Here is an 18,783-nt window from a genome sequence, read left to right on the forward strand (position 1 = left end):
GACTTAGTGCTCTTCACTAGGAATGCGGTGTATACTCCGAATAACTGGAAATCTCCCTTAAGCTGCCTTTACACGGGTCGATTTCTGTCGACTGGAAAATCGACTGAGATATCGGCCAGCCAAAACACTTACATTTTACGGTTGAATTTCCACTTACACTGGTCGATTTTGGTTGGTAAAGGCAACTTTAGCTTTCATCCGGACCACTGTAGCGTTTTTCAGGCAGAACTGATGGCAATCGACAGGGCCACAAAACTTAAGTGTGATATGATATCCCAATTGTATGTCTACATCTTCACTGACAGCCTGGCGGCAAAAAAATTCCTTAAGTAGCAGTCGACAACCTCCGTTGTAGCCATGAAATGCCTCACATCCATTAACGAGATGGCTGAGACATTTCTCCCAAAGGTGATATGGGTTCCGGGACACTGCCACATTGGGTGAACTGTAAGGCATATGAACTGGCGCAACAGAAATACCCTTACAAACTTGCAAGCTACTTATTTCCGAGAGGCTTACTAAAGTAGCGAACGACAGATGGCATTACGAAATCACCTGAATTATTGCGCCATGGATTTTCGGAAAGAAGCCAAAAGAAGAAGAAGCAAAACATTTTCTAGCACCTTTTACAACACTGTTCCGTTTGAAATTTAATTTTTAATGTGCCTTGTTTTGAATTATTCAATCACACATTGTTAAATACATTTTCGAATTATACTTTTTATATTTTGTATACAAACTTAGGAATTAATAAGAACATAAGAGAAAGTCTTAAAAAATATAAAATATATTTTTAAACAAAGGCGATAAACCAAAAATATCCTTAACAAATGACCACCAAAAATTCTCTGCACATGCCAGTGAGTTGCTATACAAATTTTCTTCTTCTTCAATATTCTTGTGGAAACGCCATTCGTTTTTGTTAAATTATTTTAGGCGGTTAGCTATCGCGATTACAAGCTCTATGCCATCAATTTTCATACGAATTCACTATATTCGATACGCGATGAGTTCAAGAAACGCGTGCAATCGGGTATGCGAAGACGTGTTATGATAATAGATTTGGAGGAGGAAGCGAAAATGCTAGCTTTGAAAGGTGAGCCTGATTATTTCTAAATCTTACGAAGAAATCTTTTGTCATTTCCACACAGTTCGTAATACCAAACGCTTTGACGATTTCACTGTTGCCACGGAGGCTATCGAACGCTGCCGTCGTGAATATATGCAGGCCTCCAAAAAAATTGCTGATGAGCAGAAATTTAGTTTAATCGATTTCTGGATGGAAAATCTCAATGTGCCCACTGGTGCCACATTATCAAAAAATGGAATCGCCGCAAGCAAAAAGGGACAGGCGAAGTCGCCGAATGTGCCCGAAAAGCCCAACAGGCCTCAAAATAGAGCAAAAGGTTCGAATACGGCGCTTGAAAACAAGTCTGTCATTAGCCTTCCTGTGTGTCCACAATTAGCGCCAAAGCAGCACAATACTATCGGGCGTCCACCGCTGCTTTCAAAGAAGCTTGTAAGTGTAATGTGCATGTGACAGAAGTTCAGTTTAGGATTTTTTGAATTTCATAAATTTCTTATATTGCAGTATATACAAGACGAGCCGGAAAATTCAAAGCTCTACATAGTACTCGTTGGCGATATGGACAATGACTTTTATGTAAAACTGTTAAGGTATGTAAATCTCAAGTGGCGTAAGTGCCTAACATTTTATTTATTTATGTGTTGCATACAAATATCGAAGAAAATTAGAGTAATCTTTACAACAATATTTTGCATTGAAAGCTTCGACGTCAAGACTTGAACTTCTTTTAATAGCTTTTAAAATAAAACTATACTCAAATGTCAGCTGCGAGGTATTGCGAATCCTACTTTCGTGAAATTTGACTAACAATAAATTGCACTTTAAATGCCATCAATAGGTAAAGTCCTTACACATGTACGCATTCACACTCCCCATCTCCGTTTTGGTCTCTGCTACAACAATCGATGCCTACTTAGGAAACTTCAGAGTTTCTAGTTGTTAGCTTCTTAAATGTAATTTAATTCATTGCTGAGCTCAGGCAAGCAGTGGTGCCATCGAGGAGGAGCTGACAGCTTTTGAGAGAGCACAATAGACCCAATTCAATAATTATGCATTTGCGAAATTTATTTTGCAGGCGATGATTTTGTAAGGAAGGTGCTTAAGGTCACTTTCGCTCTTCGGACTAGCTTTACTGTAAATAGCGCCACAGGATTCTCATTCAACTTGATATAAATATATATCGATATTCGATGTGGATTTGTCACAATTAAGTGGTTTGATAGCCGCCTGACTGTGAGAAAAGATAGCCACTGGAGTCATCTTGTAGCTTCGTTTATTGCTGAATATTCAGCTTTAAAAACGTTGCAGAGGTGTGACAGACGAAAACTGAGGCTAAGAGAGAGATAAAGACCCCTACAGCGCAATTACGTTTAGCCGCAAATTTTTTTCTTTCGTGACCCCTAGTAAGCATTTTTGTCAACAGGGGTCAACTTTTAATGGTATAGCGTGGAACGCCTTCAAAATCAGGATCAAAAAGACCTATAGGGTAAGAGTCAGAAGATTAAAGTGTTCTACGAAAAAATGACTCGTCAAATTTTATTCAAGATGTCTGAAGTCAGAAATTATAATTTAAGTCGTTTGTACGATAAACTTTTCCCACTTTTGGCCAAAATGCCAAAACATTAACCCTCCATAAGAATTCGCAGTCCCTCTGGAGTAGTACTGTCTTCTGAAAAGTTTGGCAAGGTGACATCTTCTTTCATAATATATAGCGTTGGTTTGTGTTGAGACAGTGTAGTTACTATGCGATCGAGACAGGTTGCTAGGTCAATGAAGTAACTCGTCACATCACAATGCTCCGGGAATTGAAGCGGGAGCGTTGCATTAAGCATCCCTACATACATACATATTTATATATTCCTTCAATTGCGAAGTAGGATTGGCAGGTTGCACTCATTCATAAGTCCCAGAGCTTAGGTGCCTGGCAGCATTTCCATAGGTTGTCATCGGATTCTGACTACATAAATGTTACTTATATTACTCGCGTTTTTTTTAAGTGAAACTCCTTTGGCGGCGATTGATTGGTTGGGAGTAAATTGACAAATTCAACGGAAATTATGCAACGAAAATGGTTGGGACGGAAACAATTGCTTCTTGAATGTATGTTCTTAATTTAACAAAAACTTGCTAATAAAAGGTTAAAGAATAACTCTTAGAAAAAGCCCAATACATGTAAAGGTTAGTACGAACATAGATAAAGAAAAGAATAAAGGCAAAGGTAAAAATAAAAACAAAAACTAAGATGCTTAAAGCCAAAGGCAAAAATGAAGACCAAAGTAAATTTAAACACATTACTTACATATATAAGGGCAAAGGTGAAGGGTAATATGTAGATGAAGAAAATGATAAACATAAAAGTAAAAAAAATAAAAATAAAAAGATGAGGATGAGGATGAAGGTATCGATAAATGTAAAGATGAAGATAGAGGAAGAAAGATTAATATAAAGGTAATAATAGCGAAAAGGATATACATAGAGACACAGAGACCCAATCTGGGAACTATATTAGGATTTTGGAGATTTTCGGGATTCTCTGGACTTATTGATATAAAAATCGACATTTTTATCAGTTTTGTTATCGATAGTTTTATCGATTTTGATATCGATCTTATTATCGATTTTGTTGTCGATATTTTTATCGATTTTGCTGCCTATATTACTGACACTTTTATCGATATCTGTATCGATTTTGCTACCAATATTATTAACAATTTTGCTATATATATTATCATCGATTTTGCTATCGATATTTTATGGGTTTTTTAACGATTGTTTTTGGATTTTGTTATCGATTTTGTTGTCTATTATTTATTGATTTTGTTATCGATTATTTATCGAGTTTGTTATCGATTATTTATCGATTTTACTATAGATTATTTATCGATTTTGTTATCAATTTTTGTTGCCGATATTTTTATCGATTTTCTCATCGATTTTTGTTATCGATGGTTCATCGATTTTGTTAACGATATTTTTATCGATTTTGTATCGATATTTTTATCGATTTGTTTTCGATTTTGCTATCGGAATTTTTATCGAATTTATCATCGATGTATTTATCGATATTTATATCGATATTTTGTTGGATGCTATTATCGATTTTGTTATCGATAGAGTATAAAGATAAAAATGACGATAAAGGAAAACCGAATAAAATAAATGTAATTAGAACAGCAGGAGTAGAGTTAGGGATGCAGATAGAAAAAAGACAAAAAATATAACCTTAAGCAAAATCAGATGTATGTACATTAGACTGCATCGCCAAAAAAAGTTGCGGTTTTTCCGCCGGGATTACAAAATTTATTATATTTTAAGACGTACACCAAAATATTTCGGAAAAATATTAAGATTTAAGTGAGCTGGACCGAGTTGAAAATACCTCCAAAAATGTAGTTTTTTATGAATAAAAACAGTTTCTTAAATAACTTATTGAAAAAAGTCCCCTCAGATGACAAAACAGATTAAGCTTAAAAAATCTGCATAAAAATATTTAAAAATCTTTTAAACGGAATCGTAAGAATGAGATTTTTGATGCTGTTTTTTTTACTTTTTTCAAAGATTGATTTACGAAAAACTTGAATAACTGGTCCAAAACTATTCTGATTTTGACTTATGGGATCTCAGTTGAAAGGTATTTTCACACTCTTTTTATTTCTGTCCAAAACCAAAAGTCATTCGTGTCCCAATATTTTTTTTTCAAATACCAACACATCTTAATTCAACTTTGAATGACGTTCCTTCGTCCTACCTTTCTCTTTCGTCCTTTGAATGAGTTTATTAGCAAAGAAATAAAAAGGCAGAGAAAATACCTTTCTAATGACACCTCCTAAGTCTAAATCGGAAGAGTTTAGGTTCAGTTATTCAAGTTTTTGTTATACCAATATTTAAAAAAAGTTTAAAAACAGCACCAAAAATCTCATCATTACGATTCCGTTCAAATTTTTTTTAATTTTTTTTTTATATTTTTCTGCAAATTTTTTAAGCTTAAGCCGTTTTGTCGTTTTAGGGGATCTTTTCAAAAAAAATCTTTAAAAAACTATTTTTATTCATAAAAAACTAAATTTTTGAAGGTATTTCAAAATCGGTCCAGCTCACTTAAATCTTAATATTTTTCCGAAATATTTTGGTGGGCATCTTAAAATATAATAGATTTTATAATTCCAATGGAAAAATAGTAGCGACTTTTTTTTGTATGGGGAGTGATGCAGTCTAATGTACATAAATATGTATGTGCATATGTATGTATATTGGTAAAGAGACGAAGTAGATATGTAACGTAAGTTTAACTTCTCCAGTTCGGGCGCCTGGGCCCTTTTTCTCTTCATTCTATTGGCCTTATTCCCTTAACATATCGAAGAAGAAGAAACATTTTTTTGATACCCAATGACGGAAGTTCGTTCCAATATATGGACATCATCCTGTCACGCTGTTGAAAGGATAAACCAACACCAAGCAAAATGTTTCCCGTGGCAGCATAATAATTTGTTTGAAGTGTAGGTTAATAATATGGATCAAGATTTTCTTTAAAATAATTATAATTGCAAAGGAAATTTTTTAACGCCGGCTCTGTTTGTTAACTCATGCAAATATCCTTTTCATATAAACCCGCACACTTTCATGCGCACTTTGTAAACTTAGCTCAAACTTGTAAGGAAACTTGAGTGCTACTATTGCATACATATATGCATGTAAGTACAAAGGCAAAGAAGACAAGTTGTTGTTACTGTAAGATGTATAGAGTTTATCAAAAAGCTTGCAACACATGCATCATGCTTATGTGCAACATAAAATTGCAATAGAAACACCAGAATTTATGGTATTTGCTTGCCACTTACTTACACATACTGACGCATGTGATTATACAAACACACGCGCTCAAAGTTTAGTTTGTGAAATCGGTATCTACGCCGGTATTTACTTGCTAACTTGAACGTGAACTTAAGGCAGCTTAAAACGATTTGCATATACTGTAAGTGTCGGCATTTCGAGAGCAAACTTCTGAATGTCGCATTTGCATATCTCAGAATTTCTTATCTTACACGCTTATAGTTGGAGTGCGGATTTTACTTCGCATAGAAAATATACATACAGTGGTCGAAAATTATAGCCGCACCACATTTTTACAACATTTTTAACATATAATTTTTGCTGTTGTTTAATTTTGGTTACTAGTTTATAAAAATGTAGTTCATTCATTAACAAAATTCCTGTAAATTCAAGTTGCAAACTTTGTGCAATACTCTCAATTAATTTCGCACCTTTATAATTAGATTTGCTAGAAAGATTCTGAGTGTGCATTCTAGAAGAATAAAGTGCAAGTTTCAAGTTGCTAAAAATTACCGCTAATTTTTAGAATTTTTTTTCGAAGGTGTTTCGGTCTTCTTTCATATAAAAATAAATTGTGTGTATTCCTTATATGGCAGCAAATGGGACAAAACAGATTCTAAAAAATCAACCGTAATTTTTAGCCATTTGAAATCTAATTAAAAAATCGGGTTTTGTTAAAGAATGAACTATATTTTTATAAAAAAATAACCATTAAATAACAACAAAAATAATATATTAAAACTTGTCAAAATGTGGTGGGGCTATAATTTTTTCGACCATTGTATCAAGGTATATTATAATGTATTAAATAGTGGCCCATTGGGAAATCGTTTGTTCTGTGAAAATGCGTGTTTACGATGATCCTTTATTCCTGGTATATAGGTACATATTTACCTAGTAATAAAATTCGTATTTCAAACGTATTTTATTGAATATCAAAACCCTTTTCCTATAGTATTTTTGCCATAAGCAGAGTAGAATTGATACAAATGGCTCCAATTAGAGAAGGTTCCAAAAACTAATTTTCGGGAAGCGTTTTAAATAGCATGATAGTTTTCACATCCTTAAACTATAATATCCTTGCATTTGTATGGCATTTTAAGCCTTAAAGTCCACATAACCCATGCTACAGCTCACATTCAGATGGATCACTCGGATCCGTGCTACCGCGACAGGTCGTAGCAGACAACCGAACGATAATATATTCTCCTCGCAATGGTATTTAAGTATAGGCCCTTTTTAATAAAAAAAAGAGATTCGTTAATAAAAAATCTAGCATACAATTTTCAATTTTAATGAAACCCCTGTATCTCAATTAATTTGTCCGTAGAAACAGAGTTCCTGAAAAGTTGTGAAAATACACATGAAGTACATCTCCTTTTTTGTTTGACAATTTTCATCAGAATGGTTTGTTGAAGCACTTTAAATAGTACAGGGTGATTCAATGAGAAAACAGGTTTTAAAAAATTTGGCAAGAAGATTTTTTTTTCATCATGTTTTATGGCTCTGACATTTATTTATGAAAAACAATATGTATCCATTAAATGCGACTCATCTGGCTCTTGAATCGTTTCGCGCTTGCTTGCATAGACCATCCTTTTCGCGTAACCCCAGGGGAAGAGGTCCAATGGCGTCAAATCGCAAAATCTCGGAGGACATTTGTCTTCCTAGTTTCGTGCGATAATGCGTCGTGGGAACGTCGTTCTCAATAGGGCTATTAGTTCATGCGCCATGTGGCAAGTCGTACCGTCCTTTTGAAGGCAATAACGCAAAATTTGCTTTATTTCACTTTCAAATGGGAAATAATACCAAAATTTGAGTTTTGTTTTATTTCTATCAAAGGTTGGAAATAAAACAAATTTTGCCTTATTTTCCATTGCTTAAACAAAACAGCTAGAAGCCAAATTGACATAAAACCTACAAAAGTCAAAGTTTTCGGGAGAGTAAAAATAAAAATGAGCGTGTGTAAGGAAAAATAAAAAAATACATTTCACTGGTTGACGTTTTTAAGTATATTTAAAGTTTATTCTTATTTATTTATTTTCTTTAGTTAAAATTTGATAAAACGTGTATGTTGTTTTCTGTTTTTGTTTTATGAGTTGCAGTGTTGTTGGAGGGACTTTTCGGCATAAGGGTCATAGGAACAGCACTTGGCTTCAAACGTGCCTTTCCTGTACCTCCCGGTGTATTTGTGGAATCTACTTCTTTAAAATGTTTAACGCACAGCAAGGCATTTCACTGCAGCTCTGCCCACAGCTGCTTTCGCAACGTTCCTTACGCGAAGGACATTGAGGCACGTTAAAAAATTAGTGGTATCTGCCTTATATTTAACACCACATAAAACACAACGCTTCAGGTGTTGCATTTTTAACACATACACTAAGTATAAGCCGCACAACACTACAAAAATTCAAATGCAAATTAAAATTTGTTATTAACGAACATTAAAAAAAAACAACGATATGACATTCAAAGCGTAACGAAATATAGGAAATAAAATAAAATCAAGTTGAAGTTTAAAGGTTTGGTTCTCATAAGAGCAACGTCATTTTGGCTTCTACCTGTATTTATGTGCCTTGGCTTATTTATACTATTTGTAACAAAAACAGTTTACTGAAAAAGGAAAAAGAACTTTGTTTATTCCAAAAATACAATTAAACAAATATTTTTACTGAAAAGTCTAACAAAATATAAGGAAAGCGTCGTCTTTAATAACTGCTCGGCAAATTGGACATAGCACTGGCTACCAGGTCCCAGTGACATTCCTGGAAACTCGTAGCTGCAGAGTTGCCAATTAAGGGTATCCTTGGAACGATATTACCGGGTAGAATGAGAATGGTACCACCTGTGACTACCGCTTGGACAGAAACGTCTCATGTCAGCTCAGCGAACGCTGGAAGAGAATTAAGATGTGCACAATTGGAAGTACCATCTAACCCAGCGTGTATCGGTGGCAGAAGGCATTCACAGCTCTTGTGTTAAGTGGGGGTTCTGGCAGCTCACTGACCGATCGTAATTAACGCGGTAAAGCTTGTAGGGAAAGGCATAGCAAGTTGTCGAAAACCGTAAAAATTACCAAGTTCTTTCTAGTAAACCTCCATTGATTTCACAAAGGACGCGATTGATTGATTGATTCCCTTAAAGTATATGTGTGTACATATATAGAGGTAACTGAGTACGTTTCTTTCGTATATTTTTTTAACAGAACCATCAGGTCCGTACCATTAATTTTAAAGTAGTTGAAAACAATACTTATCAAATAGTTGTATCTGCTAAGGACGAAGAAGTTCCAAAATTATCCCTCAAGCTAGGTACATACGTATTTAATTAATGAAATAAATATTTCAACCGATGTCAGAATCTTGTCTTCCATGTCGAAATGCGCTCTATTTCTGTTGTTGAGCGATTCAGCTCATGTTAAAAGTTTTTATCGCGTAAACGACTCAAATGCAATTTCCACCTACCTATTCTTCCATTTATTGGTTTCACACATTTAATTAATGTTTTCGTACGTCCACAGCAACAACCAACCACTGCAGGCTATCGTGCACTTTCTGCCCGAAGAATGCGGTTATGATGTATTACTACCGCATCCGGAAACCAAAGAATTGCTTGCAAAAACCCTCGAAGAAATACAGCTAGACATCTTCGAAATGCGCGCATTCGCCATTACAAAGCCCTCTGGTTACATGCAACATTATTTACCCGTAATCTCACGCTGTCTCGCTGAAAAGTATACACAGCAAATTTACGATCAACTCAGCCACTACTTGTACGACATCGAATTGTTACAGCAACAATACCTTCGCTACTATATCGAGCCCTTCCAAATAACCAATGTCGCAATGCCACAGGACGTGAATGTAGAAGGACTAAAAGAAATCGCCGAGTCGCTGGCCATGCAAGGCACATACTTAACTGCACCATTGCCCGCAATGGCCAGCGATGGTGCCACGATCACCATCTACTTGGAGGGGCTGCTGAATCAAATAGCGCAACGTGCGCGCAAACTCACGCCCCAACAAGCACAGCTCACTACACTGCCATATAAAAGTACGAGCCAAATAGATTTGGATGGCGAATTGCGTGATATCTACAACACAGCTTTCGATAGTATTTTGAAGGTGAAACACTTTGAACGTCTATGCATTGCTGCGAATAACCGACTGCTGCACGAGCTGCTGCTGTATACGAACACCGACTCCTTCGAAACGATACACTACACCAGTTTGGAGTACAATGCGATGCGCACATACATGGATGCCACTTGCAGAAAGAACTTCCGCAAAGTGCAGGCGTTCGATGAGCTCGCTGATCGGGACTTTTATCTGCTGCCATATTATGCAAAGCTCTACTTCGGCGAAAATGTAGTGAATGATCATATACTGAATTGGCTATCGGAATATAGCAGTTATGTTGTGGATGAAATTATGCCCGGCTGTAAGTTGTATCACTTCAAGTGCGTCTACAATGAAGTGAGCGAGGAGCAGCAGGTTGTGCTGTTGCCATCCCCATTATGCTTTCGCGATTTCACACTCTTCCAAATGGAAGAGTTTCTTGATGCTTTGGTAACACCGGAAATGATAAAAGCACGACACAAAGAAATTTACGCGCCCACGCAAAGTTTCGTGGAACGAAGTAAAGTGGAGAAGACTGTCAAGGGATTAGATATGTCAATATTCATTCGACCCACGTCGCTAAAAAGGCAAAAAGTCGAAGCTTATATGGGCAACCAAATGCGGCAAGTTGCAGGCCCAACACCTATACCTGAACTAAATCCACGTGAAAAGACAACACTGAACGGGTCTGTGAACGAGATAGAAAAACCCGGATTGCCACGCGACCACCCGCTGTTAAAGGGTTACAACCTAGAAGATATACGTCAAGAGATACAGATAAAGAACTCGAGGTATTACTTTGAGGAAGGCGGCTTGGAATTATACGAGGAGCGTTGGTGTTTCACAGATATGAACAAGAATTTGATTTTCAAAGTTAATGGCAATGTGTTCAACATCTTTCGGCCACGCTTTTGGAACACCTGCATCTCACCGTGCTTACGCTTTACCAACAAGAATAACGTTGCTGTGCGCGTGCTGAATAAAGAAGCCGAATGTGCAAAAGTTGTCATCAATTATCCCAACGGTTTGGCTATTTATCACAATGAGACTTATGTCGAACAAGAATGGCATACGCAAGAGACGGTCAACAGGGAGAAGCGACGCATGTACATACCAGAAGGTGCGGTTATTGTCCACTATCAAAACGAGGATTTAATTATGGTGTTGCGTTATAACGGCGAAGTTTACCGTTTGTACCAATATGAACTTGCCGAAGGCGAGGAGGAAGCCATCGACGAAATGACCGAAGAACAGGATTCTTCAACAAAAATAGAGCTCAGGGATAGTACAGCAAACAAGGAAACGACACGACGAATACAACAGGATAGTAAACGGGAGAAAGAAGCAGGGTATGAAGAAGCCAAAGGAACAGTGCAAGAAACGGATAAAGCCAAAAGCAAAAATGGGAAAGCCGCTCTCAAAGAATCAGTGCTTGCACGCGGCAGCGCAGTGTCAGCGAAGAAGAATAAAACCTCAATGGTGCCAGAGTTGGAAGAGCCCGTTATGCGAAAATCTGCAAAGAAATTGCTTATTGAGTCTATCGACAATGAACTAAGGTTTCTCAGTGAGTTATTGAATAAATATGGTCTGAAGTATTTGCACCTCATTGTGACCACCTCAATGGGATTTATTGTTAACCTAACACGTCGCGGAAAGGTGAGTAGCTTTGTGATTTATTTGAAAGTTTTTCCGAAAACATTTTCCCTGATACATTCTCTATTTGCGCTACCATATACATTTCATACCTAATATTCGCCAGACCGCGATATTCACACCCCAAATCCTGGGCACTTTCTTCATGATTTTCTATATAACAGCAGCGATAAGTTTTATTACAGCGAGGTCCTAAACTTGTCGCATGTTTACGTAAGGGTCAGTGTTTCTGAATGCTTCTGTCCTTGATCTATTAAGTCAGATACGAGGTATGCGTCATATTGTAGTCGGGCCAGAGTTCCCTTGATACATAGGGAGTCCGCGCATCTGACCATATGTCTAACCACAGTCTAAGGCAATTCAGTTCAATTTGAAAGTGGATTAAACGAAGAAATCATTCAAATGCTACCTTTTAGTTGTTGCAACAGCAAACAAACTCACACGACTTTTTGGGAAGTGATGCTGGAGTGACCTTCCTTGGCCAGTTGTAAATCTGAATCGTTCTGGTTACGGAGACCCGACTGTCGTGCTCCCTCTTTACCTTCACTGTACCTATTTCCGGAAACCCAGGCTGGCTTAGATTTCTAACCGGAGATTCTATTGTATTTTTTTTCTTTCGACTCTATTAGCTGAGATCTTGGAATGTGCTCTTGGATCAATTTGGAACTAGGTCCAGACCTAACGGAGTATCGTGGATTGGTTCTGCACACAGATTCCTGCTATATATATATGCTCTAATCTTACTTGCCGCTGGGACTGTGCTATCTCAGAATTCAGTTCGCAAACCTTGTGTTTAACAACAGGGTCCTTGGTTAAAAATTAGCACCCCTCTCGCTGAGGTGAACTACCAGAGTTGCAGTGGATGCTTTTGAGTAATGAGATTTTATCTGCAGAGCTTTCATTATTTACAGTTTCAGAGTCTTCTTCTTACATTTCTGGCGCCGGGGGCTCTTCGAGCGGCCCCTTTTCATTCAGCCAAATGAGATCGTTCTCGGATCCGGCTTGTCCCCTAGAAATGGTGCCGTCCTTAGGCGGCATATTCTTAACACCAGGTCTATCACAGTGCTACCCGGATCAGGCTTTCAATCGTCATTGAGTATAAGCCGTAGCTAACTACTCCTTTGCTTTAAGCGACGATTTGGAGAATAAACTCGTTTATCCACTAAGCGACACAACTTTGCTGCTCTATTCCCGTGCTGATATTTACTATTATCGAATCAAAGGTTGAAAATATTTCGTTTAACATATACGCAACCGAGTTTCAGCATCTCTTACGGTATTTAATATTCTTCCGAGACCCAAGGTCTGGCTCGCAATTTGCCAGAGATCTCATTCTTATGCATTGCCTCTATGCCATCCATTTTTCCCAGAACGAAGATGATTTCCTTGTATAAGCTAGCCTACCTCTCATCGGCACCAGAAGCCAGTTTATGTAATTCGGGCCTGGTATAAGCCAGCGTCGCGTACAACAGTCAGGTGTAGAACTTTTCCGAAGGCTCTTTACTTACCCACGGAAGAGACCACTTGGACGAGCCTGCGGTTTCTTTACGGGTGCCCCAGTTCATGGCTGCCAGCACCTAATGCTCTCAGGTAGGATCGCTAAAATCTCTCAGATCTCGTAGAGCGTTAAAAAGTCTAGTAGAATCCAAAGTGTTTGGATTTTAGCTTCACCGTCAGCTTTATTTGCCGTCCGCTGCATTTTGGACACCCACACATCTTAGAATATTAAGCAGTTTTCATACCTTTTCTAGGCAGCCAGCTCCCGAGTTCAATTAGGAGCTTTCAAAAATAATGTATCTCGACCTCACAACCACTTGGGACTTCGCGTTGGTCTGGTTCTTTGATCGCTTTTTCCGAAGTAACCTTTCAGCAACCGAATGGGACAGATTGGGCAAAATAACGGGCGTCAACAGCAGAGCCCTATGCCCTGGTATTCTCGAAGACAGGCAGGTATTCTGGGGATTCCATTAAAATACAGTCGGATGTTCCTGACTGCAAGATCTAATGGCTGAATTTATATGTGGAATGCTTGCTTGCGACTTCGCTTCCATTTTTTGTTTTTTTTTAACATTACTCCGAGGTTTCGCCTAAAAAAAAATCACACATTAATTCCTTCTGATTTAAGAACTTTTTACAATGTTTTACAAAACTATACACATTCTCCGATTTCAGGTCTACAGAGGACACTCCCAGCCCACGCTGGAATGGCATGACTACTTTGCCAACGAGAGCTACGCCCAACGCGCCGATGGTGTTCGCATGATCTGGACAGTAGACTCATTAAAGTGTTATCACGAAGATGGCACACTCTTGATAACAACGCTAGCTGAGAAAATCGAGTTATTCAGTTTTGATGCAGGTAAGCAAATTAACTTTTCTTCAGCGCCATAAATGGTGTCAATGCTCGTTTTACACCTTTTAGATACCGCACTGACGTTGAGTTCTTCACACTTAGAAGAAGAATATGGTGGTGAAGACATTGATGACTTATTGGTAAATTTTACAGTCTAATTAGTTAAGCCTATATTTCTGAATTTACACTGCCGCCTAGACAAGTCACATACTGATCGATAGTCGCCACTCCAAGGGTACTTCATTAACTGGCAAAGCGGATACGAAACCAGCCATCGCATCTCCACATATCTTTCCAACGTTGTCACAATATTTGGTCAATGGTGGTGAAGGCGAAGAAGGCGGCAGAGTTGAAGATCCCTCGTATGTAACATATCGCATGGCCAGCTTTAATATGCTACATAAAAAATATGCTGAAGTAAATTTCGAGCTATATGAAGTGCCAGTAAATGATATCGTCATTAGCATAACAGCCATTGACGGTATATGTGCCTATATGTATAAAGTCATACCCGTAATCGATGGTCAACATGTGGACGAATACATGGAGATACCAAACTTTACCACCATAATAGGTGACAGTGCCACTGGCAATACACAGAAGCATCTGCAAGCACACATTTCAACAGTTCATACCAAAAGTAGTTCATTTCACACGGATGGCATTGAGCTGCACACTTCTGTTGATTTGGATCAGACGATCGAGCAGGATATAATCGTGCAGACAGTAGTAAAAGTTAATTGGGGTAATGATTTCACTGTGTCGACTACAGAAGATGCGTGTGAACTCACAATGGATTTGGAACGTTGCGATGCGGCAATGGGCAAAGTGCGGTAAGCTAAAGAAGTAATCTCCAAATATGTGAACTCGTTGTTTTCTTGGATACAATACCTTTCATTGCATTCTGGAAGTAAAACTCTATAAATTTTATCGATCAAAATTTTAACGAAACTCACAAAGGCCCAGTAGAGATCAATTTTTTTTTGGAATGAATGAATGTCTCGTTTAATTTTACTTGAGCATTGCGACCAATATCAGTCTGGACTTCAATGGGAGATTGGTTACCGATGTGACAATATTACATCCTGACGTCATATGAAATTCCTAGACCCAATCGGTTATCATGGCAAAAGCAAATAACGCTGTCATCCAAACTTCAGTTGAGGTCATCAAGGTACCTTATCTCCAGCTAGAATAGGAGCATAAAATACCTTTGGCCAAGGAAGGAGCACATACACTCCTTATTCCCGGGATCTATTATGAAGTGTATAGTCTCTAGCGCTAGTCGAGGTATTGTGATGAGCTAAGGGCACAGTAGACCTATCGGTCCAAATGCTATAACTAACTATCTATCTATCTGCATATCTAAGTCAATAGATTTCTTTACTATATCGAAGTTATGCAAGAAAGCATGTATTCTCTGACATTCAGTTTATTCCGTTTTTTAATTTGGTGAAGCCAGAACAAACCATGTGCTTTATGCGGCTGTTGCTATTGATTTATTGAGCTCCAATATCGATGGCTGAGTGGAAGATCGGCCTATCTCGGAAGCCAGTTCAAAAACGCCCTATCTCAGAAAATTTTTCAAGAACGCCCTACTTCAGAATTTGGTTGAATAACGCCCTATCTCAGAACTCGTTTCAAAAATGCCCTATCTCAAACGAAAATACATTGAAAATAAGCTGAGATAGGGCGTTTTTGAATCGGTAGCTGAGATAGGGCGTTTTTCAATGAAATTCTGAAGTAGGGCGTTCTTGAAAAGTTTTCTGAGAAAGAGCATTGTTAAAAAATTTTCTGAGAACTGGATGCCGAGATAGGTCGATCTTCCACTCAGCCATCGATATGATCTCATGCCAAAAGTACTCCTTGCTTAATTGATATAGCACTGGCTTCTAATAAATTTACATCCCTGAAACATAGAGTCCGCATTAAACCTTTTTGGTCCACTATCTTCCGATGCCTCCGCTGGAAGAGAAAGCATAGGCCCAGTCGGGCGTCTCCTTAGTCTTTCCTTAAAGAGTATCCAACGGTTTCATTGGCGGTGTCTACCGAGCCAACCCCGCCTCATTTTCTTTATGGATCTTTAAGTTGAGATAATAAAATCCGTAGCTAAGTACTCCGCCACAATCATGTAGATGTGGCAGCGAGTCCTCGTTTATCATGGGCATGACGTACCGCGTATGCTCTCTTACTATTCGCAGTAAGTTTTGGTCGGAATTCCTTTACGTTTTGGTTGGCGAGCAGAATACCCTTGGCCAAGCTCAGTTTTTAACCTAAGACACGAGTTTATTCTCGAATCCCGTAAGCATTGTACGGTTTGTCTAGGCCTTGGAGAAGTATGTACTACCCTTCCTTCCCCCTCGAGACGCCTGATCATGCATTTGAATCGCTTTGATGAATCTTCGTTGTTTGCATACCCAATGGGTGTTTGTCGCCAATCGTGCCAATGCACAGAAACGTGTTCGTGTACGGCCTAAAGCCATCGTCTTGAGAGTTATTTAAGGGGGTACGATCATGGCAGCTCTCGGCGTAGGGAGTTGAGTGGGAGGGTCTATCGACAATTCAAAGCTTAATTACTGTCCCACACCAGCTGTGCACTTTCATCAGTAAGTTTAGGTTTACTACCGGTGGACGTGGCTGTTAATTTTAAAGGTGTCGAGCAACCCCCACTTTCAGACAGGAGTCATGCTGATCTATTTGGGATCATTACACCGGTATCCGAGAAAGAATTCTTGTTTTCGTCGTAACAGTCGATGGCATTTTTATCCATGAAGGTATCCGAGTGGGATTTAAGTTTTGACATGTTGATCTGGTTCTTTGAACATGTCCACCTATTGAATGATGCGATTCTTTATGGCGAACTAGGCCTTGCACCCGGATGTAATATTCTCATGTGGTCTGCTCTACTTGACTCACACATACCTATGTAAGTGGAAAAAAGCTCTATAGGATATACACGAATCATCGTTCGACGATAATGGCATCACCATCCTTGCCCATGACTATTCTATTGCACTATTTAGCTGCCATTCACCTGCAACAGTGCAAACGCGCCATCGATTTTTCCACCACAAAATTGCGTGCAAATGAGTAGATAACTGGCAACAAAGCCACTAATGCAAATACTTGAGCGCTAAATGCCTTAAAGATTTTTCCACACGAAGCGCTCAACTGATTCGTCGGCGATCCATAGCTCAACACAGACTACAAACTTCAGTACCACTTGAAAACTTCATTCAGCAAACTGCACGCACTAGATGCTGCAACTCTTTCGCTTGCTAAGCAGCGTACCAATACACTGATATTGCCATAGCTCCTTCTTCACTTATCTGCTCCTATACATAACTCCTTCTTACATCCTTCTAACTGTGACAGTTGAGGAACGAAATGTGAACGCTTCACTCAAATGTGATAGACAGCCAAGTACAGTTAAGAGGATATGCAGTATCGTCGATAATACTAGTGATATGTACTTTGCATTTATGATTAGTGCTGTCATGGGTGTGCAAACACATACATACATACAGAGATACATGTGTACAACGGAAGCATTCATATTTATATGGTCACATGCGAGAGTGCATAGCATGGCTCGCGCATCGTTAGGCATGCTTACGACTCCCTTTCACTGCATCATTGCCTTCATTGCATTATTGTCATTATATATTATTGTATGAGTAGTATGTGTACGTTTATTATTATTACTATTATGCAAATGAAAATGTTTTATCAACTGGAAAATTGCAGCTATGCAAAAGGCGTATGGGTGTATGAAAGTGTGTGCACTCTCAAGCTATAAAAAAGATAAAAAATGTATGCATAAAAACTGCTTGATTTTAATTATGACAAGCAACTTGAAACTTAACGTCAAGGTGAGCCAAATGCAGACCCCTTTTAAACTATGAGATGTTTTGAAACGAAAACATTCCTTCTTATGAATAAAGAGCTTTAAAAACTCATGAAACGGAAAGTCCTGCAGAGAGTCACAAATCTGGTTTTGCTGTCGGAAAATCGGTATTTGCATACCCTTAGCATTACTATCGCCAGTGCCATTATCATAACAATTACCATTGCTACTATAATAAGCATAACCATAACAGGAACCGTAACCATAAACCATAACCCTAACCATAGCTATAACCATAGCCGCAACCATAAATCCGTCAATCACCATCACCTTGACCATAACCATAACCATAACAATAACCATAACTATTATCATAACCATAACCGTACCCATAACCATAATTATAATCATAACCTTAACTATGACCATAACCATACAAATAAATTTAACCATAACCATACCCATAACCATATCCATAACTACAACCATATCCTTAACCATAAAATTAACCATAAACATAAACATAAACATAACCATCAACACAGCCGCAACCATTACCACTATCATTCCCCTTACCATTACCATAATCTTCAGCATTACCAATACCAATACCATTACCACTATCATTACCAATATCGCTTCCAATGGTAAAACCATTATTTATTTTACTTTCTTTCTTCCAGCGATACTCTTGAAATACATTTCGATTACATGAAAAATATTACCGATCTCTTTCAATACTTCGTCGATCAGATATCGAAATTTAAGAATTATCAAAGACCCGATTCTAGAGAGTTTTACTTTTTGGAGCATCAGAATGAGGATTGTCATGTAACAGGTTAGTGATCTTAAAAAAAAATCTATTCGTTGGTTATTATTAAATTTTCTACTATACATT

The 18,783-nt window shown here is 38.1% G+C and overlaps 1 protein-coding gene across 1 annotated transcript in view; it reads left to right on the forward strand.

Annotated features, from left to right (window-relative positions):
• Positions 1 to 830: 830 nt before the first annotated feature.
• The window catches only part of LOC118740078, a 30,552-nt gene continuing 12,599 nt past the window's right edge, over positions 831 to 18,783 (forward strand). Inside the window, exons 1-9 of the mRNA XM_036471571.1 lie at positions 831 to 860; positions 937 to 1,096; positions 1,152 to 1,519; positions 1,592 to 1,677; positions 9,435 to 11,688; positions 13,858 to 14,044; positions 14,108 to 14,178; positions 14,237 to 14,871; positions 18,569 to 18,723. Of these exons, the coding sequence (XP_036327464.1) occupies positions 831 to 860; positions 937 to 1,096; positions 1,152 to 1,519; positions 1,592 to 1,677; positions 9,435 to 11,688; positions 13,858 to 14,044; positions 14,108 to 14,178; positions 14,237 to 14,871; positions 18,569 to 18,723 (3,946 nt within the window). The remainder of the gene's footprint in view (positions 861 to 936; positions 1,097 to 1,151; positions 1,520 to 1,591; positions 1,678 to 9,434; positions 11,689 to 13,857; positions 14,045 to 14,107; positions 14,179 to 14,236; positions 14,872 to 18,568; positions 18,724 to 18,783) is intronic.

Source organism: Rhagoletis pomonella, unplaced genomic scaffold (assembly GCF_013731165.1).
Source record: "Rhagoletis pomonella isolate Grant_MI unplaced genomic scaffold, Rhpom_1.0 Rhpom_scaffold_00005, whole genome shotgun sequence".
Classification (NCBI taxonomy): domain Eukaryota; kingdom Metazoa; phylum Arthropoda; class Insecta; order Diptera; family Tephritidae; genus Rhagoletis; species Rhagoletis pomonella.